This window comes from Trachemys scripta, chromosome 1 (genome assembly GCF_013100865.1).
Source record: "Trachemys scripta elegans isolate TJP31775 chromosome 1, CAS_Tse_1.0, whole genome shotgun sequence".
NCBI lineage: Eukaryota > Metazoa > Chordata > Testudines > Emydidae > Trachemys > Trachemys scripta.
The window spans coordinates 102,353,811-102,377,823 of NC_048298.1; the positions used below are offsets into that span (position 1 = coordinate 102,353,811).

The 24,013-nt window shown below is 41.2% G+C and overlaps 1 protein-coding gene across 3 annotated transcripts in view; it reads left to right on the forward strand.

Moving 5' to 3' along the window:
* Positions 1-24,013, forward strand: part of DGKI (diacylglycerol kinase iota) — a 247,631-nt gene that overhangs the window by 107,727 nt on the left and 115,891 nt on the right. For all 3 annotated transcript variants that reach the window (XM_034779724.1, XM_034779732.1, XM_034779740.1), the window contains 8 exons: positions 3,299-3,412; positions 4,464-4,601; positions 5,813-5,891; positions 11,011-11,066; positions 12,136-12,198; positions 12,606-12,679; positions 13,736-13,847; positions 18,229-18,428. In XM_034779724.1, coding sequence (XP_034635615.1) covers positions 3,299-3,412; positions 4,464-4,601; positions 5,813-5,891; positions 11,011-11,066; positions 12,136-12,198; positions 12,606-12,679; positions 13,736-13,847; positions 18,229-18,428 — 836 coding nt within the window. The remainder of the gene's footprint in view (positions 1-3,298; positions 3,413-4,463; positions 4,602-5,812; positions 5,892-11,010; positions 11,067-12,135; positions 12,199-12,605; positions 12,680-13,735; positions 13,848-18,228; positions 18,429-24,013) is intronic.

The following is a 24,013-nucleotide window of genomic DNA, read 5'->3' on the forward strand; positions in this document are numbered from 1 at the left end:
CAATATTCAATTTTACTGGTCTTTTTCTCTGCTGTATCACCATTCTGACTGTTGCTGATATCCAAAAACTGATGATCCAGTGGGAAGGGTATGTGACGTAGGCATAGTTTGACTTCTGTATTTGCGGGGAGGCGGGGGACAGTTCCAGTCAGGCCAGCGGGGCCACGTGTGTGTGTGGGGCAAACTCCATGCCTGTCTGAGACTTGCAGTTTTGAGGGGGGGGGGGCAGTATCTTCTGTCCCACTCAACTATGCCCATGGTATGTGATGAGGAGTCAGGAGATCCACTTTCTATTCCATGTCTGCCATTGTCTCCCTTTGTGACTATAGGCAAGTTGTGTGTTCCTCTCCCAATTCCTTTGTAAAGTATTTTGATATCTGTGCATGAAAGGAAGGATGGTTCAGTGGCTAGGGTGCTACCCTGGGAGTTGGGAGACCTGGGTTCAATTTCCCGCTCTGCCACAGACTTCCTGTGTGTCCTTGGGCAAGTCATTTAGACTCTCTGTGCCTCAATTCCCCATCTGTAACATGGGGATAGTACAGGTGTGTGATGAGGATCTCTAAATTAGAGATTGTGCGGTGCACAGATTCTACACTGACAAGGACCATATAAATATCTAAGATATATAGGTGATGAGTATTAGATATGGTTGTGATTCTTCTGCTCATACACGCATACTCCTGCTAGCTCTCATTGAGTTAGCATAAGTATAAGTAGCATTGTAGCTGTGTTATCACAGGCAGCTGCAGTGGAGACGTGGTCAAGCCATGCCAAGTACAAACCCCTCTGAAATCAGTGGATATGTGTTTTGGCATGGCTCAGCCATGTCTCTGCCGCTGCTCCCCATGCTACTGTGGCTACACTGCTAGCTCACTGAGTGCTTGTGGGAGCATATGTACATGAGGAGGAGAATCACACCTCTACTTCCTAGTGTAGATGTAGCCTATTTGTGAGCCAATATAGAAGCTTTCTTCTTCATAATCAGTTTCTCTCAATATTGGCTGTGATTTTGTCATACTCCAGTGTGTATGACATTGCACTGTCCCTTCTGAGATAACTAAATGTGATCAGACGCATTTCCCCCAGGGTGGTATATAAGGTGTAGGGGCTACCCTGATGACAGAACTCTGCCACCCAAGCTGAGAAATCATATCATTGGGGGTTGGAATGGTTTACAATGGACATAAGTGGGGATATTCAAAGGAGCCTAAAGGAATAAGGCCCCCAACTCCCATTGAGTTTCAGGGGAAGCTGGGTATCTAATCTCCTTAGGCCCATGTAAAAATCCCAGCCTTAGTGAATATTAATATGAATGGAAGGGTGCCTTCTCTGTTGGAGAGAAAGTAGGAGTGAACCAATTAGGGTCCAGCAAAGGGCCATCTTCTGTGATTCACTAGGGATTGTTTCCTTCAGAACCTACAGGACACTGTTTCAGCGGAGGACATAGTGAAAATAGATAATCTTCCAATGTATTTGTCAAATGTTTCCAGTCTGCCATCCAAGGGAGCTGAAACTATAATGTGAGTTAATCTAGGTCCACAGAATTTTTAATGTAAAAATTAGTGCAGCTCGATTGGCTCTTACCAACTCTTGTTTTCTCCTGACTTCACAGTATGAGCAATAGGGGGCAGCACCGTATCATTAGTATGAACAACTCTAGACTGTTATCTTTGCTGCTGTTAAATTTGAAACAAATTAATATCTTATTGTCCCAAAAGCCAATGAAAAATCTTGCTCAGATGGACTTAGTGAATATTCAGTGAGACCAGATATCACTTTGCCTTGCTGACATGAAACAGAAGGCGGAAGCTTTTCCAGTTTCACGGCTTGCTCTCCTTTTCCTGGGGATACATGGAAGGCTGTAGCCTCCAGGGCTGTCAATCTCCGCTGCTTTCACCATCACACAGTTCACAAGAGATGGTAGGCCTTGTCACCCCTTGCCCCAAGACTGCTGTTGGATATTTAGAGACTGGGTCAAACTAAATAATAAGGCTTGCCACTCAAATAGAATCAATTTATGTGTCATTTCAAAGCAGTTTTACAAGGTGATTTAATAGTATTATCTCCACTCTACACACTGGGAGACTGAGGCACGATGAAGTGATCTGCCCAATTTTAGATAGCAAGTCAATGGCAGAGTGGTGGTCCAATTGGCTTCAATGGGCCCAGGATTTAACCTTAGGGTTTCCTGACTCCATCTCCTATTCTAAGCACCAGAGGCCAGATTTTTAAAGATATGGGAGTTAGGCTCCTAGCCCCTTTTGAAAATCCCACTATGTGTCTAACTAAAGACCTTAAAAAATCTGTCCTTCAGTGACTGTGCTTCCCATACCACCATTTTAAAATGTAAATTCTACATTAATCTAATATAGTTAAATAGCCCTTTTCAGCTCAAAGAAATGCAGGAAGTCCTTTAAAAATTCTATACCTACAAGAGTCACTTCCACCACCACATACCACTAATCCACAGCTATTGGTAGAACATGAAAGCTGTTTAATAGCACAAAGCAACACTACTCAGTAGTAAACAAGAATTCTTTAGATATTGGAGTTCAAGTAGGAAATTGGCCTGGATAGCAAAGCTAACATTTCCACTCTTGCAAAAAGTACCTTGGAATCTTTGATAACCACAAATGGTCAGGACCTTGGTTTTGTGCCTCATTTAAAGGATGGCATCTCCAGTGGTACAGTTCCTTATAACCCTTACTTTCAATGCTGTTACTGTGAAAAAATAATTAGGATGAGTTTCAGATGTTTGTTCTTAGTAATTTTTAACTTAATTTTTTTATTCAGTTTTTTAAAATGCTGTCTAGTTTTGCTTTATGGTTCTTTGTACTCTGTAGAAGATAATCCAAGGAGGTCTTTTGTTTTATGAGAAGAATTTCAATAAAAAACCCTCAAAGCAATGTTAAGTCAGGTATAAATACAAGTCCATAATTGTAGGTGCTTTTGTTTCCTGTTCAGGGAAAGGGTGGAATGATTGTTGTTAAATCAATATAACAATAAATAATGCCAATTCATTATTTTTAATAATCAGCATTTATGTAGAACTTGACATCCAGTTGCTCCTTGTAACACTCCTGTGAGGCAGGCTAATAAATACTGTTATCCCTATTTTGCAGAAGAGGAAGCTGAGGCAGGGAGGCTAAATGGTTTTCAGCAGTGCTCATTTCTGCATCTCCCATTAATATCACTTGACCATCTGTGTGATGAGGATAAACTGTTTGTCTGTTTCTCTCTTTCACTATTTAAATCTACCTAATTTGATTTCTTTCCCTTTTCTGTTCTCTGTTTGCAGGTGGGCTGGATCCTCTCCATCCTGGATGAGCTACAGCTCAGCCCCCAGCCTCCTGTTGCCGTCCTTCCCCTTGGCACTGGGAATGACCTTGCTCGCACCCTCAACTGGGGAGGGGTAAGCACTGAGTTCAGTACTCTCTTCTTTGTGCCTTACCAGCTATTCATTCTAATTGGTAGTTGTTCTGGGTGGGGCTTCTGCTAGCTACAGCAGTGGAGTGAAGGCAGGGACGTATCCAAAATCCATTCCAGATTGAAATTGATTTTTGTGCCTGTTTCCGTTCTTGTGATGCACTTAGAATTATTGCAGATGGAGACAAATACAATTGAAGTTCTTCCCTGTTCCATAGTGGGATCCAGAGTCTATTCAAAGCTGACAGCAAAATTAAATTCTAACATGTCTCTCTAGCCCACACAATGAAGTAAAATACAGGGCACCTCAACTGCTCTGATAACTAGTGCCTGCTTTGGCCCAGATCCTGCAAATGAACTGTGCGAATTTCAGCAGCTGCATGTGGGTTCTAGAATGCTACTTTTGCTTGTTTTTTTGGTTCTTATGGATTTGCACCCTCTGAGTTTTGCTTTGATTTTTGGGTTTATGCAAGCTTGAAAAGTGAAAGCTCAGTTCATCTGAAACAAACAAGTTTTGGCATGGTTTGTGGTTGAAACCATCCAACCCTCCCTGACATCTATGAAAAGGTTTATGTGAAACTCAGATTGCATCTGCCCAAAGGTTCACAAACCCATACTGCGTTTCAGGTTTGTGATGAAACAAGGCAAGATCTTATGAACAATTTGGGGCAGGGATTTTATTGCATGTGTGTACAGAATCTTGCCACCTGTAGTCAGTAGGACCTGTGGACTGCAGAAAAGGGCATGGCACTCTTAGTAAAATCTGTTGAGTCACCTCCATATACCATTGGCATTACTGTGCTGGTCAGAGATTGTAAATCTCAACAGTTGTTTGCCAAACCTCTTGTTCCTGGTTCATCCACAGTCTAAATTTATGAACCTGTTGGGCAGACTTAGTCTGGATTTCATGCAAGCTTCCTTCACGCAGATCTGGCCTGGCCTGGTCACTGGTGTCTCAGTCAGGTAATTAACATGTGACGTGATGGTGTTCTAGAAGTCCATTAGTGAGTCTTCGGTGGTGCTCATTCTGCTTCCAGGGTTACACGGATGAGCCTGTCTCGAAGATTCTCTGTCACGTAGAAGATGGGACTATTGTCCAGCTGGACCGCTGGAACCTCCAGGTGGAACGAAACCCCGATTTGCCGCAGGAAGAAATTGAGGACGGGGCACGTAAGGTTAGAGCTGCCTGTTTTACAGCAGAGAGAGCCTGCAGGATGCAAGCTGGGATTTCTGGGACTTGGGAAAACATTTTCCACTCTCGTCGTCTCCTACAGCAAGGTTAAAGATGTCACCACATTCAGACGTAGATCACAGTTACAGCATGCTGCCCATTTGTTGTCCCTCATAATGCTCAATATCTGAATGCTTAAACAAACTCCTCGTTAACTGGGCCAAAGGATGAAAATCTGTGGCATTTCATTTGTCAGATTATTACTTCTTCCCCTGGGCTTGTTAGCTGTGGTGATAAAGGCTAGCCCCATGCTCCAGTCCTCAATTGATTGAAAAACCACAAAGCAGATGTATATTCTTTGGGCTGCTGCTAGTGGATACCAGTTGTGTATCTGTTCTCTAAGTTTTGTATGGGTTGCTAGCCTGTGTCTTTTGAGGTTGTCATCCCCTTCCCTCTGTGTGGTCCCGTTACATCACTGATCCTCCCCCATTTGGTCTGCGAGTTGGAAGGTTTTCAAATATTTTGGAATATTTGTCATGGGAGGAGCTGTATTTCTGTTCTCTCCTGTTTAATCTGCAATTATTTTAAAGTGAGGCAATAGCCAGAAAAATGAAATGACTCCTTGTTCCTGCACACAGAGCCCTCTAACCTTTCTGAGTTATAATTTACTGAACTCTAGCTTTCCTTCTTGTCAGCCTAATAGAGCCAATATAGCAGTGAAAGGGCCAGATGTGCTCTAGTCTGCCTCATACATCATCAACAGAATTACCAGCCGAGTTCTGAATCCAGGATCTGTATTGCTGCTGATGATGTATGAAGCAGAAAGAACACAGCTTGATTTTTCAGATGCCATGCTGAGCTTGTAGTGCCAGCAATTAGGAGAATCTTTGTTTTGACATGTTAAGTAGGAGATTGCTGAGAGAGGATAGATAGGGAACCCCATGATGTCATGTTTACAGAGTCACTTTCGTGACCATAAAGCACTGCAGATGTGTTTGTGTTCTTTCATTTTTGCATTTGATTACCTTCAGCAAGTTGTTTCCAGCCTTCATAGCAACTCTGCTTATAAAATTTCCCACAGCTTTCTCTTCTCTCCTTCTATAGCTTTTCAAAAAGCTGTTAATTTGAGGGATGGCATGAAATATTTGGTCGTCTTTTCTTGCATACTGTACCCAAAACGGTTTCACATGTTTTCTTTCTGGTCTTTGATTGCAGCTTCCACTCAGTGTCTTCAATAATTACTTCAGCCTTGGATTTGATGCACATGTCACGCTGGAATTCCATGAATCCCGAGGTGAGAGGAACTCTTAATTCCCTTAGCTGTGGGAATCATAGGAATGGACAAATGACTTCTGAATTTTAGCTAGGGTTGGCTATGACAACTTGTTTCCCAAAATCTAAAGAGAATGCTGAAACATATAAATTCCTGTCCCAGACAAGAAAGTGGGAAGAATGATTCTAGCACTAGTTTCTGAAGGACTTATTATGCCACAGTTGGACAAATGTGTCCAGTTTTGTGTATCACACTGAAGAAAGGATACTGAAGAAATAGAAAAGGTTTTGGTGATATAACAAGATTGATGAAATTGGTTGGAAAAGCTGAGATTCATGGGAGGAAAAGAGACTAAGAGGGGAGAGATTTGAAGTTTCTAAAGGAGATGTTAAAGGGAGCTGTAGATACTATAAAAGGCTTACGTTGATCCAGAATGAGGGCATGTGGACAAAAATAAGGAAACAGCAGAGAGAAAAAGAGAATTTACATTGGGAGCAAATTTTTCCCATAGTGGGGGAGGGGTTGGGATGGGGAGTGATAGGAATGTGAAGTTGTGGATTGTAGATGGCAGCAGTAGTAAAGTCAGGTTTACAGAAGAACTAGAGAGAGACTTATTATGAAAGACTATGGTATAGTATTATTGGGTTGAGTTAGACAATACTGAGCCCTAGAGCCGCTATGTTGGTAAGGAAATAAACAGGCCTTAATAATAATCCATAAAAATCCCCCAGGAGTCCTAGCTTGGGCTGCTGAATTACTTTATTTCTCTTCATGCTGATGAAGAGTGTGTCCTGCCAGAAACTCTCACAGAATTCCAAATATGCCTAAACAGCTGAGTTTTGGCTTGAGAGGCAGTACATTGTGTGCATGTGTTAGGTAAGCATATTTATATTACCAGCGCTGCTGTTCAATTTTCCTTGGTCAGCATGTTGTTGATTTAGCTGTGTGAGTTTTGAACTGAAGCCTCACTTGTTCTCATTTTTCTACTATAACAATGTCATTAAAAAAGTAAAAAGATAGCACCCTCATGCCAGGCTAAATAAAGAGCTGAATGCCTGATGGAATGAGCTAATGCATATTTTATAATGTTTAAGACTGCTGTAAGCTTCAGGAATAATAATGAAGGGCCACAGAAGGGCACAGGAATGAAATGATGACAGCACTATGCATTTCTTTATAAGTGCACCCCAGTGTGCATTCCTAATGTGGTTGCAAACATACAGTATAGATGAGTTTCATGGCTACCCTCTCACTTAGTGGAAGCATTACTTAATTATGAAGTTGTAGAGCTATATAAAGAATGAATGTTATTCCAGACATGCCAGTGTTTTAAAAATTTAGATGAGAGAGAGAAAATACTCAGAGCAATCTGTGGGTGGGTATGTGTGGATGGGGAAGCTTGCAAAGCACCTGCATCTGCTGTTCCCATTCTAGCTGGCACAGTTATTTTCTCACTTTCTTGAACACACAAACTTACAAATGAGTCCTGTGTGTACAGGGGAAGAAAAGCTTAAAGCTTACATTTTGGTGTCATTGTTGTCCTGTGTGTGTGTGTTTTCATTTAATTTCCTCGGTCATGTGTTATTTATGGACATAATCAGGATGGGTCAGACTCTGATCTCATTTACAACTGGTGTAAATCCAGAGTAAGTCCATTGAAATCAGTGGAATTATTCTGGGTTTACACTAGTTTCATTAAAGCAGAATTTGGTCCAATAAATTGAACGTGCATGCGCATTCCTGCCTTCAGAGCTATTGTTAATGATATAAAATATCATGAAGCAAATAAAATAAATAAAGATACCGACTTGAACTCTCCTAGTCCACTTGGGCATTTCACAGTGTGGAAATGGAACTGCCCTCTAAGGTAGTTGGGTATTTCCCTTTAGGTAGACTAGGTAGTAAGTGTCTCAAATGTTACTTTTAATGAACATTGCCTTTTCAGTGGTGACCTTGGTGCTTATGTGACCAGTTACTTGTTTGAGGGGAGACTGAACCGTTAGGCTTGGTCCTGAATATGGGGCAGCACGTAGCTGTGCTGTTCCAGGAAGAGCTCTGGGAAGGAAACTCTGCTTCTGAGTCACAATTCCTCCCCTATTCCCTTCTTGCTCTAGGAGAAAGTAAATTACTTCACCCCTTTTAGATATGCCATTTATTTCCTAATCCCTACCCCCGTTTCTGGCCACATTTGGTGGCTAACGCTTAGGGTGTAATTGAGACAGAGCGCTCCACTCTTCCCCACTCAGTTTCTTGAGAAGTGGGTGTGATGGGTTGGATCACAGAAACCCCCTTGGGGCTGCCAACTGATGTGCCAAGACTACTTTTGCCCCTGCTTTCCTGCCCTGGCAGCTTGGGACTTCAGTGCCCTGCCTGATTTGAGCCAGACCCGCTAACCTGCTGCAAACCCAGACCCAGGTCTGAACCATGTCCCCTAACAGCTGTAGGCTTAATTGAAAGCAGTTTAAGACGTGGTCCTGTCTTTAACACTCAGATGCCCAACTCCCAATGGAGTCCAAACCCCAAATAAATCCATTTTACCCTGTATAAAGCTTATACAGGGCAAACTCATAAAGTGTTTGCACTCTAACACTGATAGAGAGGTATGCACAACTTTTTGCCCCCCCCCCCCCCTTTCCCGGTATTAATACATACTCTGAGTTAATTAATAAGTAAAAAGTGATTTTATTAAATACAGAAAGTAGGATTTAAGTGGTTCCAAGTAGTAACAGACAGAACAAAGTGAATTACCAAGTAAAATAAAATAAAACACGCAAATCTAAACCTAATACAGTAAGAAAACTGAATACAGATAAAATCTCACCCTCAGAGATGTTTCAATAAGCTTCTATCACAGACTGGACGCCTTCCTAATCTGGGCACAATCCTTTCCCCTGGTACAGCCCTTGTTCCAGCTCAGGTGGTAGCTAGGGGATTTCTAATGATTGCAGCCCTCTTTGTTCTGTTCGACCCCCTTATATGGCTTTGGCACAAGTTAGGAATCTTTTGTCTTTCTGGGTCCCTAACCCCACTTCTAAATGGAAAAGCACCAGGTTTAAGATGGATTTCAGTACCAGGTGACATGGTCACATGTCCTGTAAGACCCTAAGCCTTCATTCCTCCCAGCCTGACTCAAAGGAAGGCCTGCAAGCAAACAGAGCCATCCACAGTCAATTGTCCTGGTTGATGGGAGCCATCAAGATTCCAAACCACCATTAATGGCCCACACTTTGCATAATTATAATAGGCCCTCAGAGTTATATTTCATATTTCTATTTTCAGATACAAGAGTGATACATTTATACAAATAGGATGACCACACTCAGTAGATTATAAGCTTTGTAATTATACCTTACAAGAGACCTTTTGCATGGAGCATATTTTAGTTACATTATATTCACACTCATTAGCATATTTTCCTAAAATCATATAGAGTGCAACATCACAGTGGGAGTCCAGGGCATGCAGCCCCTGCCTTCAACCTATACCCAGAGCTGCAATCCAGGCAATTTTAATGTGGCCATTCAGAAGGGGAAGCCCTTGCTCTGTAGATATCCCATTCACCAGTTGCTGGGGACACTGTAACCCTTTGTAGGCAGAACCACCACTTGTGCATGTAAATAGAGATGCGATTTGCAGGTGCAACAAAACAAGCGATTTGTGAACATGTGGCCCGGAATGTATTGATATGGTAGAGTCCTGCATTTGACGTTTACCCACAACAAAGCAAACAGGATCATTTGGCAGGCTGAGTGCAATCAAACAACACGTGTTTTTAATACAGACAAGTGCAGGTCATACATCAACAGATAGAAAATGTAGGTCACACTACAATATGGAAGTCTGTATTCTGGAAAGCAGTGATTCATAAAAGGACTTAGGAGGTCTTTATAGGTGACCAACTGAATATGAGGTCCCAGTGTGATGATGTGGTCAAAAGGGCTATCATGATACTTGGATGGATTAACAGGGAATCATTGTGCATGAGTAGGGGAGATATTACCTATGTATATGGGATTGGTGAGACTACTGCTGGAATCCTATTACAAGTTCTGGTGTGCACATTTTAGAAAGGATGCTGAAAAAATTGGAGAACTATGAGAATGGTTTATGGGCTGGAAAATATGCCTTGCAATGGAAGTTTAAAAGCTCTATTTATCTTATCGCAGAGAAGGCTAGGAAGTGATTTAATCACACTCTTATAAGTAGCGATTCAGAGAGAAGATATCTGATAGTAGAGGGCTCTTTAGTCTATCAGACAAAAGCATAAAAGATCCAATGGCTGGTTAGGAAAACTCAAACTGGAAAAAAAAGACAAAAAAGTTTTTACCGTGATTAATTAATCATTGGAAACAGATTACCAAGGATGTGATAAATTCTCCATCACTTAGAATCTTTAAATCAAAATTGGATTTCTTTCTAATTAGGCTCTACTTTAACTACAAGTTGTTGGGTGAGGTACAGAAATCACTACGTTGAATTCTATGGCGTGTGTTATGCACGATATCAGACTAGATGATCATAATGATCCCGTCTGGCCTGAAAATCTATGAACCATTCAGTTTTGTTTCAAATGTTTCATGAGATTTGAAAGGATCCAAACGGAGAGCTACTCAGTGTACAGTGTGTACTTGTGTCACTGAAAAGTTGTTATTTGCTGTTGGAAGTTTACGGTGGGATCATGAGACAGACAATGTGACTCTCTAAGCTGTTGTTGTGGTAAATTTCCCTCATGAGACTCATGCTTTGGGGGCTGTCTGCCCTTATCCTCATCCACTCTATCTTACACCAAAAAGGGGCTGCACTAAATAGAAATCCACTAGCAAAGAATAGCATAGAGGATAGATTCTTGCAAAGTAAAAATTCATTTGACATTTTTCACCTTTTAATTACCAATGGGTGGTGTATGTACAGTACGCATGGAATTGCTCTATTAGGGTTGTTAATGTAGATTGTGCTGAAAATAAAGACTTCCCTTGCCCTTTCCCCATCATGGGTTTAAAGCTAGCAGCTTGCCAAGGCTGGAAATCTGTCTTCCTGCCTCCAGGAAAGCTTGGAATGAAACTTCTTGGAACAGCAAGGGTGCTTTGCAAACTTTCTCCCTTATGACGACTTTGTTTTCTTCCTTGTTCTTCTTTTACAGAAGCAAATCCAGAGAAATTCAACAGTCGCTTTCGAAATAAAATGTTTTATGCTGGGGTGAGTTGCGAATAGATTTTACAGAATAACTTTGGTTTATTTATTTAAATTATTTATCATTTATTCCCCTTCCTCTCCCTTTCACTCCTGAGGCTTATGACCATTTCTTTTGCCTGTCACCTTTAAAAGTACATAGTTTGCTTCCAGCTACTTCTGGCAATGCCTCCCCATGTCTGTTTGGAAGGGGTTGAAGTATTATTTCCCTATAATAGTTAGTAGTTCAGAAGAGTGCAACAGCATTTGGAGGAAGGACTGATAATATCCTGTACCCGCTGCTGCAGATTGGCAAGCGCTTCACTGTTGGGTTCACATTTATTCCCATCTGTGGGCAGCACTTGGATACTGAATTTACTGGGGAAATTGCTAGCGCATAGGAAAAATCGTTGACCATATCTTTCAGCCCCTGATGAGCACTCCTGGACTTGGAGCTAAAGAGAGGAGGAGGTCAGAGAGCTGCTATTTGGAGCATCTCATTTTCATACATGAATATGCAAATCAGATGGCAATTTCTTATCCAGGAGGGACGTGGATGGGTCTTCAGCTTTATTCTAAGGTGTAATTAGGAAAGGAGGTCATTGACTGGATAATACTTGCCATCATACATGTCTTTCCGCTGTCAGATTCTATCACTGTCATCACACCCAGAAGCCTTATGCTTTAAAAACAAACAAACAAACAAACAAACCAGAGCAAGAATCTGCATGATGATTTGGGTGCACAATGGTATTCCATGGTAAATCTTCCAAAGTGGAGTGCCTTTTCTTAGTGTAGCACCTTAATGCAGCAAAACAAGTGTACCAATCTTCCCTTCTGTGTCTCGCCCCCTGGCTCTGATTCAAGGGACTCTTGAGAATTTGAAACATGCACTGTTAACTGGATGCTAACAGAAGAAACTTGGCCTAAAATTCTGTCACTGGGAGCAGGAAAGAAAAGAGTTTAGCTCAGGATGGTATGTGGTGGCAGAATCTGGGGAAGGATGCAAAGGAAGGAAAGTGAAAGGAAGAAGCTGTAGATCATTCAAATAAAAAAATTCTGATTTGAATTCCCTCCCTTTTCCTATGTCTGGTAGGCAGCCTTTTCAGACTTCCTGCAGAGAAGTTCCAGAGATTTATCCAAACATGTTAAAGTTGTGGTAAGTATAGGAAAGCATGGCATCATTTTGTGCAGTGTGAGTGTGAGGGAGAGAGAGAGAAAGGGGGGGAGAGAGAGAGAGAGAGAGAGGGAATGCTGAGAAAACAGACCTAATCACACCAGACCATTGATTGTTAGTTTCAGTTTTGACCGTGACATTTGAAACACATTTTGTAGAAAGCCTTTGGGAATTTACATACATGACAATTTCCCACTGAGTAACACACCCTTACCTATCTCACAGAGAGTGAATGGTGTCCAGCAATTATGTTATAGAGAGGTGGGTATTTCTAAAATGCAATCCATGTTCTTGGGCAGGTTGTTACAAAATGGGGTAACAGCAATTATTATCCTGTCTGAGACCCCATTTACAAACCCCTCTTTGTTTTGTTGCTTTGGTTTTTGCAGTGTGATGGAACAGACCTGACCCCAAAGATTCAGGAGCTGAAGTTCCAATGTATAGTGTTTTTAAATATACCCAGGTAAGCTCCAGTAACAACAAACTGCTGGCTTCATAGGAACAATTAATTAACAAATACGGTTTCCACATGAGTTGTGCACCTCATACTTGAACAAGGAAGTCAACAGATAGAACAGAGTTGTCTTCTGCTTCATTAGAAACACAAAGCAGGAGGAAAAAAATCAGATCAGTACCTTCCAAATAGAAGAGCTCCAAATGGATCTGGAAGAAACACTGTTCCCTAACATCTCAGAGGGTGTCACAAACAGTGGGGTGTGTTTTTAAAAGCCCAATATTCCCCCCATCTTCCCTGTCCCCTCTCCAAAGATTCTCTTTCCAAGGTATTCACTTCCTCTCCCTCCTGTGTTGCGCTCTCTGCAAGGTTCTTTGTGGTGTCTCCTCTCCAAAGTTCTCCCCACCCCCTGCTCCACAAGGTCTCCCATATATCCCTAAGGGTAGGCAGGAGAGAGAAGCAGCAGCAGCCATTAGGTAGGAGACCACTGTCTGGAGCTCCTCCTCCAATATATCCCAGCTTTTGCATCCCTTCTGCTCCCAGACCTTCTGAGCCAGGAGGGAGGGAGGAAACTAGGGTCTGCAGAAAGCAAGCTTGGTTTCAGCCTCTTGCCTTCTTAGTAGGGGCACAAAGCAGCCTTTGTTGGCAGGAGGCTGCAGGTGAAAATCCAGCTGAACAGCTGATCTGAAGAAGGATTGGGGGGGAGGCGGGAGAGAAGAGTCCTGAGCCCTACTGCAAAAAGGCACTGTCCCCTCTCTGCTGCCTCCCATCTCCACTCAGCAACCTACCAGAAATTGGGATAGACAAACTAATTGCCTGCCCCACCAGCCTGAAAGTTGGAGGGCAGGTTCCCCTTCTGATCTTTCCTGTAATTATATGTATGGTCACTGGGAGGCCCCAGAATGGATTTTAAGACCTTTTGGAATAGATGTGTGGCTATTCACCCAGAAGATAAAGAACTGGCCAGTACTTATGCTTTCTTTTCTTTTAATTGTTGTAAGACCCAGTGGGGCAAATTCTTAATATGCTCCCTAAAGCTCTCATTTTCTAAACCTCTTTCTGCAGGTATTGTGCTGGCACAATGCCCTGGGGTACCCCCAGCGACCACAGAGACTTTGAACCTCAGCGCCATGATGATGGTTACATTGAGGTCATTGGGTTCACTATGGCCTCTCTGGTGAGAATTTTGGCAGAGCTGAGTATTTTTTTGCATGCAGTAGATTTCACACTGCTTAGGGCTCTGGGACTAGTCTGTGTGCAATTTTGTATGAGACACCTCATGTCCATGGCTCAACACTAGGATGCACAAAGTTTCATACAAAAAAGATTCTCTCCTATGCTTTCCTGGGTTCAATAAGGTGGAAAAAATTTGTGTTTGCCTCAGTTTTTTAAAACGTTATGAACAAATAATGGTTTTCAAAGGAAGAGAAGTATTATTTCATTATAAAAATGTACTCCCTGAAAAACTGGTTGCTTTGAACATATCTAATGGTGCTTCAAAATGCTCCCAAATCAAAATTCAAAGAAGATTAAAGTATTATAGAAGGGATGTGTGTGCATGTGTATGTGTGTTTGTACTATGGGAAACTTCTATGGTCGCACAATAACTGCTGTTTGTTACCAGCCCCAGCACAACTGTGGTTTTCATATATTTTCCATATACATTAGAGCTGGTTAGAAATTCTTTGTTGGAAAATAGGGTTCCAGCAACAATTTTGTGTGTGTATAGAAATTACACTTTAAAAAAAAAACGATGAAATTTGTGAACCAACAAAATATTTTGACAAGAAAAAAATCCTACTTTCACTTTTTCACTGTGAGAAAAGAAAAGAAAATAAGAAATCATGTGTGTTGGAGGGTGGGGTAGAGGGATAATTTTGCTTAAAAAAAAGAAAAAAAGAAAAGAAAAAGAAACATCTTTAGGTTTTTTCCCCCCTAAAACTTTTGATGAAACGTATTTACTCTTTTAAAACCATCTGTACTAATCGCATAAAGGTTGTCCCAGCTTTGCAAGGTTGAGAAGTACCACATTGTCAAATCACCAGGTGCTCAATGGACATATCTAATTTGCATAAAATAGATACATATTGTAGCCCTCCTTGTCTTCAGTATGTAGGTGTATCCTGCAGCTTGCTTGCAATATGGAGCACTGCATGCTGGGACTTCTGGTCTTTAAAGGCCACATCTCCATCTTGAAATTGAGCATTCCTTTCTGCTGTACTCTAGAACTGACCATCTAGAATTGACCATCACTGGTATTGCAAAAATTCTCCACCTAAAGTCACACCTAAAAATCTGAATAGTTTAAAAGAATTTCAATTACTGCATTAAATATTCTCAGAACATTCCCGTTTTCCCTGTTTTATCAGAATGAGGGTGAGAGAGAATTTTTAAGAAGATCAGAGACCATAAGAGAAACACTCTTGATTGAGTAATGCAACTGTTTATTTTAAGTATTTGTGTTTTCTAGCTGGTGCTCACATATTATAAATGATTAAAAAAATGTACAGTCTGCATATGTTAGCTCAAATTCTGTTGACTTGTTCTTTGGTCTCAAGGTCTATAGTGCCTTCAGAAGTCTTGCCTAAAGCCAATGAGGCTGATTTATTTTGTGCTGCGTTATAATGAATATTTACATAAGAAGATCTATATATGTGGAGTACATTAATACACAAAATAATGCTGATGCATAAATAAGCATTGCATTTTTATATGCACCAGCCATGGAATTCAGAGTGAGCATTTCCATAGCAACCTTAATCCTGTGTCATCACCTTTCAATTATGCATTACAATTATGCCATTTAAAACCCTGAGCAAGATAACATGGTACTTGAGAAATAATAGAACATTGTGTGATTTAGTGGAAAAGGAATAAAACTTTTTGAAAGGGGTGTTGTCTACTGGTCAGAACACAGAGCAGTGATCTAGAAATATGAGTTTTGCTTCCCTTCTGACACTGATTTGCTGTGTAGTCTTGGGCAAGTCACTTAACCTAAAATGGGAGTGATAATTCTTATCTGCCCAACAAAGGTGTTGTGAGGATTGAATAATGTTTGTAAAGTGCTTTTAAAGCATCAGGTAAGTGCCACTATAATTGTTTTTCTTTTGTTCTCCCACAAAAAAGTTAACTCTAAGTGCATTTCCCGAGAACAAACCTTAAAAACAGAAGATCACTAGTTACAGTGGTATTACCCTCCAGACCAACCTCAGTCTTTGTACCTTTTCGCCATAGCACCCAAATACATTCACAGGCTCGTCAATTCCATGCCAAGGTGCTTTTCAGTTTCAGCATACAGCCATCCGCAATGCAGACATCTAATTCCTCACACTGAAATAAACTTGATCTCCATCATAAGCAAAACTAAGATGCCTTACTGCTAGACCTACTTTAAATGTCTATGCCCCGATCGGGGTTTCTGCTATAGCCTTTGTATACTGGTGGAGCTATCATACGGGTGCCACAAAGGCAGTGGCAACTGATTGGGAGTACCCCTAGCATCAGAGGAATTCCCTAGTAGTGTAGGTCTGGTGAATAACCTTTAATTACCCACACTATTACAGTGCTTGGTGTAGCTGTATGTCAGGTTATAACTGAGGGAAGGGGCAGGATGTATTGGAGGAATCAGAAGGTGTAGTTGGAATACACTGAACTGTATTTACAATGCAACATCCCATTGGGAATCAGTGCAGGCAACAGTGAGTTAGAGTAGTCTTTGGGGTTGCCTCCAGAGGGCCACAGAGGTTGATGCACAGCCACCTTTGCCATCCCTCTCCTGAGCTGCATGAACTCATTTAGGCCACAATTCAGAATCAGGTCCCTTAGTGAGCTATTTCTACCTAAAAGAAACTGAGGTCAGGGTTAAGGTTTTATATTTGTTTGTGATTTGAAGAGTCACTATAACAATAGACCTTTTCTGTATCGTAGCAGACATGTTGTGCATCACACTATGCTTTATTATATGCTTGCCTACATTTGTGACACACTTTGAGATCTTTGGATGAAAAGCCCTGTATAAATGTTAAGTAATATGATGATGATGATCATCATCATGTAACCAATAGCCCAGGTGTTATATTCATAATAGGACAGGTAAGATTCCTGTGGGAAACAAAACAGTGACTTCAGTTCCCGTAACTCTTGATGCTAATGTTGTATTAATATAGATTTTTTTAAAATCTGATAGACAATATTCACATTTTTTTTATTAAAGTGCAGTGTTTCTGCCCCAAGATGCCTGCCTAAATCTCAAGGCCCCTGCAAGAGCCATTAACAACCTCTGTCTACCTTTTTGTCTCTGATATGTTTTTATCCCCTTTGCCTCTTCCACTGCTTCTTTACTCCTGGTTTGGGTTTTAAAGAGGTTGCATGTACTAAGGTAGGAGAGAGGAGATCGGCTTGGAAAGCTGGCTAATTTTTTTTCTTTAAGTTAACAGAATGCTGTTGGTCAAGAAGTTGTTTGATGAAAACTTTGCAGCCCTGTTTCTGTTGACTTGTTTCAGTCAACTTATGGACAGAATGTTGCGGCAGTGGGTGGGTGTCTCAGAGGGCACATGGTACAGCTCTCTTGTTTTGTTTCTTCAAGACAATTTTTGAACATAGCATTTAGTTGCTTTCCAGCTGCAGTTATCAAACAAGGTTTTTCTCTTGCTCTTTTCAGCTTGTCTACTCCTGATGCTGAATTTCTATATAAACTGTCATAATAATTATTTCAGATTAATCTAATTCACATCAAGGACAGTATTGCCTTGGTAAGAAAGAAAACCCCTATTAATACTGTTGCTCGAAAAAGCATTTAGATCGCATAGATGGGACCTGATCCTTGAGTCGTAGACTGTAGGCACTCTGCAACACAAGCAATCATAATTGAAAACAAGATGTAGAAATATACAGAAATGCATCTTGGATGTGTGCAAGCATATAAGTGTTTATCTAGATCTCTAAATATAGATGTACACCACATATGATGAGGCGACCGCCACATGATAAATTTCATACCCATGTGATACATGAATTTGTCATGTATGTTTGACTGCTTCACCTGACCTCTGCCCATTGATCCTTCTCTCCAGGACATTATTCTAGCATTCTAAGTCCCATTTTAAGTCTTTTCTGTGAATGGAATTACATTGGTCATGCCTCATTGCAATGACTTATTGAAAAGCTTTGACTGGAACATTGCCTTAATGCATCATATACACCCATGTGTCTTACTGGAAAGCCATTCTGCAAATTTAGATGGGGGGAAATGTGGGGTTGGCCTGAAATGCAACTTCCTAGTGGTGATGAATTTGGAATAGTGGGTTCTTTGCATTGCGTCCTCCAAATTAGTGACCATCTGCTGCTTTTGGACTGTATTATGGCAAGCATGTAAATCTCCCTGTGACAGAACAAACCACTTACTGCAACAGGGTGAGTCTCATGTGCAAACGGAATAATTTGTAGCAGAGGGTATGGAGTGCTGGGTAAAACAGGATTAGGGAGTTGTTAGCTAACTCAAGTGGCTGGTATAGGATGGTAACATTATGGCTTTCCTCCTCTTTGTTCTTGTTCTGCAGGCTGCTCTTCAGGTGGGAGGTCATGGAGAAAGGTTGCATCAGTGCCGGGAAGTGACTCTGTTAACATACAAGTCTATCCCCATGCAAGTGGATGGGGAGCCATGTCGACTGGCTCCGTCTCTCATTCGGATCTCCCTAAGGAACCAGGCCAATATGGTGCAGAAGAGCAAGAGGAGGACATCCATGCCTTTACTCAATGAGTGAGTTGGACTTGTTCATGTCCTAATACAAGGAGGCTGTTACTGGGCAGAGCATTCAAACAGGGAGTTTTCATGGACTGAACCATCAGAGTATTTGGAGAAAGAGGTCCAGAAACCCCAGAATGTTCCTCTCCTCCACATTGTATATATTTACCAGATTTTGTGTGTGCTTTAACTAACAGGGTTCCCTTTGTCTTGCTTTCAGAAAGATGTTATGTCTTTCAATTATCCAAAGGGGCAACTATTCGGGGAGGTCTCAGTGGACTCTACTGTTTGACTCTTACTAACACTCGTGGAAGCTGTGCAGATATGCCCCTCACACAATTTAAAGTGCCATATAATGTGCTTTCTGAAATTGAGTCTTTTCGATCCCACATTGAGACCATTCAACTAATATCCACAGTCCACTGCAGGATACAGATGTGCTCAGGCTATATTGAGTCTTTTTGTGTTGGGAGCATGCTGCTCCCACTTGAAAATGGGACTAGCCTGAGGATTCACTGACTAGAACTATTTGTTGCCATGTGGGGAATCCTGATTGGAGTGTGCTGGTATAAATCACTAAGGGCTTGTCTACACATACAGACTCTACCTGTGCCGACAGGAGAGCTTCTCCCATCAGTGTAGTTACTCCACTGCCCTGAGAAGTGGTAGCTAAGTCATGGGAGAAGCCCTCCCGTCGCTATATTGTCTACAGTATAACTATGTTGCTCAGGGAGGTGGATTTTCCACACCCCTGAGCAACATATTTATACCAACAAAAGTCTGTAGTGTAGACCGAGCCTTAGGGTCTGGCTACTCTGCAGCTGGGAGCATGCTTCCCAGCACAGGTAGACAGACTTGTACTAGCTCTACTCAAGTTGGTGTGCTAAAAAATAGCTACATGGCCACAGTGACACGTGTGATGGCTCTGGCTTTCTGCCTGAATACAATGGCACGTGACCCCCGAGTATGTACTTGGGTGGCTAGCCTAAACTGCTGCTGTGGCTACCATTTTTCACATGCTAGCTCAAGAAGAGTTTGTCTACCCGCGCTGGGAGGCATGCTCCCAGCTGCAGTGTATATGCACCCCTAATTGAGAGAGTTCAATAGCTCTCAAATCAATAGTAATTCTTCCTGTGCTGCAGTGTCTGGGCAGTGGTAAAACATTGCAGTGTTCTTGGAAGTGTCAGCAAATCAAAGGGGACTTTCCTGGTCTATTAGGAAGTACCGAGGGATGCATTTTGCGTGAGACACCAGATACAGTATATTTGGCAGTTCCCAGTCTGCTAAAAGAAAAGCTATAGTACTCAGATTTCAATGAGAGTGTTAGCTTTAGGGAGTTGCATCTGAGGGTGGATTAGGATTGAGAGTTTCTGGATCAGGGAACCAGGAAAGAAAGGAAGAAAAGTGAGAATGGACAGGTAAGGCGATAAGCTATAAAATGAGAGGGAAGCAGCATTAGAGTAGCCTAAAAAGGAACAGGGAAAGGTTGAAATAAATGGAAGCCAGAAAACATCCAAAGAATAGAAGATAAAATTTTAAAATATCTTTTGATATTAAAACATTAGTTTAAAAAAAATCCCTAAGAGAGCATTTTAATAGCATAAGAATATTTTTAAAAAGACTTTAAATATTAAAAATGCCATTATTTTTGATTTACCAATGAGTCTTTCTGTGCTGCTGAGATGGGAGCTAATAAACATTCCCGCCATCATCTTCATGATGTATTATTTAAATTGCAAAAGACAAGGCAGGCCTTCAGTATATACTGAGCCTCAGTTTAAAGCCAGATACCTCCAGCACCCTACAAATGTGTTTCATTCAAACAGCCACATACTCAGGAGTGTGTTATTCCTTTTAGCAAATCATATAATCCAGTGGCTGCCAACCTTTAAAAGCAGAAGTGTATCAATTCATAAAATCAAGTACTTTGATATACCAACCATGACTCCCTATTCAGTTTTGCATGTTCAGTTCTGTTAATGAGACAAACGTTTTGGAGCAGCAGACTAAGCTTGTGTTTACCACATTAGATCCTTATTTGTCTTGAAAATATGTTAGGCATACATTTCACCTTGAACAGTTGATGAATAGAAGACTATCACCCCCTGAGCAATGACCTCTAATTTCTTTTCACCACCCCATACCATGCTACAAAGTCCAAACTGGAAAAATTCAATCCTGAGCCATTGTTTCCAACCATGAGGGAGGCCACAGCAGTAGGAAGAAAGCATTTGGTGTATTTCAGTCTAGTTATTAGCATGGTCAGGCATGAGCTATAGCATCTGAGTTTAAACTGTGGATGGGGTATATTGATCCACCCCATCATGGTAATGCTATAGAGTAATTAAGGTCCACTGAGCCGTGGAGAATATTGTTCATGGCAGAATTGGTTTGAATATGCTATGCCAAACTCCATCGGGTTCAGAGCTTCTGTTGTTTGGGTACCTTTTGGTTTGAATGAAATATCCAAGCTGTGAGTCTGTGTTTTTGGGGGGTTACTCGCAATTCGTCAAGGACTTTAATCCCAATCTCAAACCTCTGCAAGGCGTGTGTGTCGGTGTGCCTGCGCGGTTGGGAAGAAAGGTGGAATGGGCGGGCAGGTGGAATGTCTGTTGAGTTTCTTGGCATAATAAAGGTGAATTATAGGAGGAAGAGGTTAGAGTTGACTAAACTGGAGTTTGCCCAGTATGACACTGTTCTGCAAAATCCCACCACAGACACCAAGTTTTCCCTTTTACATTGTCATATAAATTTCTTAACCTGATGTCTGCAGTGTTTAAAGGCATCCCATCAAAATCTTTTCAATTTATAGAATAGGTGGATTTTTTGTCCTCAGGCTGGTGAAAGTGCACCCAGTGAATTATAGATGTGTGAGATTACTGAATGGGTCTGGCACTGCATCTGCAATTGCTGGAAGCTTTTCTTGAGCTTTCTGCACATACAGTGATTAAAAAATAATCTCACATCACACTAATTCTGAAAGCTATTATTAATTACTTTGATGATATTGGAGGAGGAGGTTAATAGCAGGAACTCCCTTTGGAATTTTGTCTGATGTAGGGGCACAAGTGAGAAAGTTTTCTTTTCTTTTTCAAGTTTCTTAATGTGTTTCTGACTTCCCATTGTATGTTGTTTTGGAGTTCTGTTTTTTATAGCATTGAGGGCTGGCCGGGAATGGTAAATTTACCATCTGCCCTGCCGATGACTTTTTCAAAAGTCACTTATCCACTTATACAAATAGCTGTTAAGGACGTATACCTGTTATGAAATAAAACAGTTTCTGTGGACCAAGGCAAAACACATGCCCTAAAATACTGTGGTAAGAGTGGGTTTTTTTCCCCCCATGGAAAGTTTTGACTTTTCTTTGAAAAAACTGAAAAGTTTTCGAATTTTGGATTTTTTTTCTGACACTTTTTGGGTAAATTTTCATTTAGTTGAAAACCCAATTTTCCAACAAAAACAGTTTTGATGGAAAATTTTTGACAGGATCTAGCTGTGAGACTCTTTGAGGTCAATCCTTGATAGAGGGATAAACCTGCTGGAGGAATGAATTTCTAAGCCATCAAATGGAAAAATGCAATAGTAAACTGGCTGTAACAAATTAGTTACCCAAAGACTTCTCTTTTGCACTTAACTCTGTGTATTTAACTAAAATATACGGTATCTTATAAAAGAGCAGAACCATTTTTTGTGGCTGTGCATGCTGGAAGGAGTGAGGGCTACAGAGATTTCCCCCTCCATCCTGCACCTATCCCAACTCTCTTGTTGTCCTCAGATTCAAAGAGCTGCCTATCTTCCTGCAGTGTCTTCCTTCAGAACCTGTAAACACTGCTCACCTGCAGAGAGTCCGGTTCATAGGACACAATGGATCCCCAAACTCCCATAAAGCAGCATGCCAGGAAAGTGCAGTTTAAAGTTGATCCGACTCAAAAGGAAGCCTTTGGGGTCAACTCAACAGAATGAAAGGAAACATTTTGATTTTCAGGAATGTCACAATGGTTTGTTTCAATCAGAAATGTTGAAACAAATTCAAACATTTCCGAATACACATTTTTCAGCATATCATGAAAAATTTCTAAATTTCAACTTTTTGTCTCATTTCAGGATTAAAACAAATGTTGAAATGTCAGAATTTCCCATGGGATGGAAATTTCAAATTTTGCTCAGCTCTAGTAAATAGAAATGTGTTAATAAGTGGCTAGAAAGAGGCATGTTTGGAGGAGCAATATATATTTCTCCCTTTGCTCTTATTCTAATGCTATTTTGACTAGTAATCTTTCTTCGACAAGCAGAGGTAGCCAAACAGTATAGTGATAGATTCAAGAGGCAAGTCTGTTTAGCTTAACAAAGAGATGGTTAAGGGTTGACTTGATTACAGCCTATAAGTACCTGCACGAGGAACAAATATTTTGATAATGGGTTCTCCAGTCTAGCAGAGAAAGGTATAATGTGATCCAGTGGCTTTCAGTTGGAAGCGAGACAAATTCAGACTGGAAATAAGGCATTATTTTTTAACAGTGAGGGCAATTAACTAACTGAACAATTAACTAAGGTTCATTGTGGATTCTCCATCACTGGCAGTTTCTAAATCTAGATTGGATGTTTTTCTAAAAGATCAGCTCTAGGAAATTTTGGACAGGGCCGCCCAGACGATTCAGGGGGCCCTTGGGCAAAGCAATTTGGTGGGCTCCTTCCATTTAAAAAAAAGTTGCAACACTATAGAATACTATATTCTTGTGGGGGCCCCTGCAGGGCCTGGGGCAAATTGCCCCACTTGTCCCCTCTCCCCCCCGGGCGGCCCTGATTTTGGAGGGAAGTTCTCTGGCCTGTGTTATACAGGAGGTCAGACTAGAGGGTAACAATGGTCTCTTCTGGCCTTGGAATCTGAGTATTGAAAGGTGTGGTGGTTTTGGCATCTGTCTGCTGGAGTTTTTAGTTGATATTAAGAAATGTTACAGTGGTGACCCTAAGCAGGATTTGAAGTCAAGTTGCTCAGGTGGGAAAATCCAACAGAAATAGTCAGGGTATTCTGGTGTCATCGTTTTTTTAACCTTAGAAAATAGAAACACAATGGGGACCTTTGTTACTGAAAAGCAAGGTCACTGTAGGCATCTGACATTCCCTTGACTACTGCTATTAAATGGGCTCCCTTGGTTTCTCTTCCGCTGTTGTGATTTCTGGATGTTTGGGTTGTCATTCCTTTGTTGTGCTGATTAGTAAATTCATTTACCTCCTGGCATAGGATGTGAGCTGTCAGTGGATATTAGGAAGGTGGTGAACCTAACTTTTCCTTCCTTCATATTTTCATGTTGAGGCAGTGATAAATATTAGGCCTTCAGAGAGCAGCTTCCCTATCGGTCTTTTTTTAGATGGAGTAGTCTCCACAATGGGAACTCACCTACCTTATCTATCTCATAGCTCATCTCGGGTAACATGTCAAAAGCACCTAAGAGACTTAGGACCCTATGTCTCATTGACTTGCCATGGAACTCGGGCTCCTAAGTCACTTAGGTACTTTTGAATATTTTGCTTCTCATCCATTTGCCTAATTTAGGTTTTTATACCATGCTGCTTACCCTAGTACCTAAGGGCCATCTCCT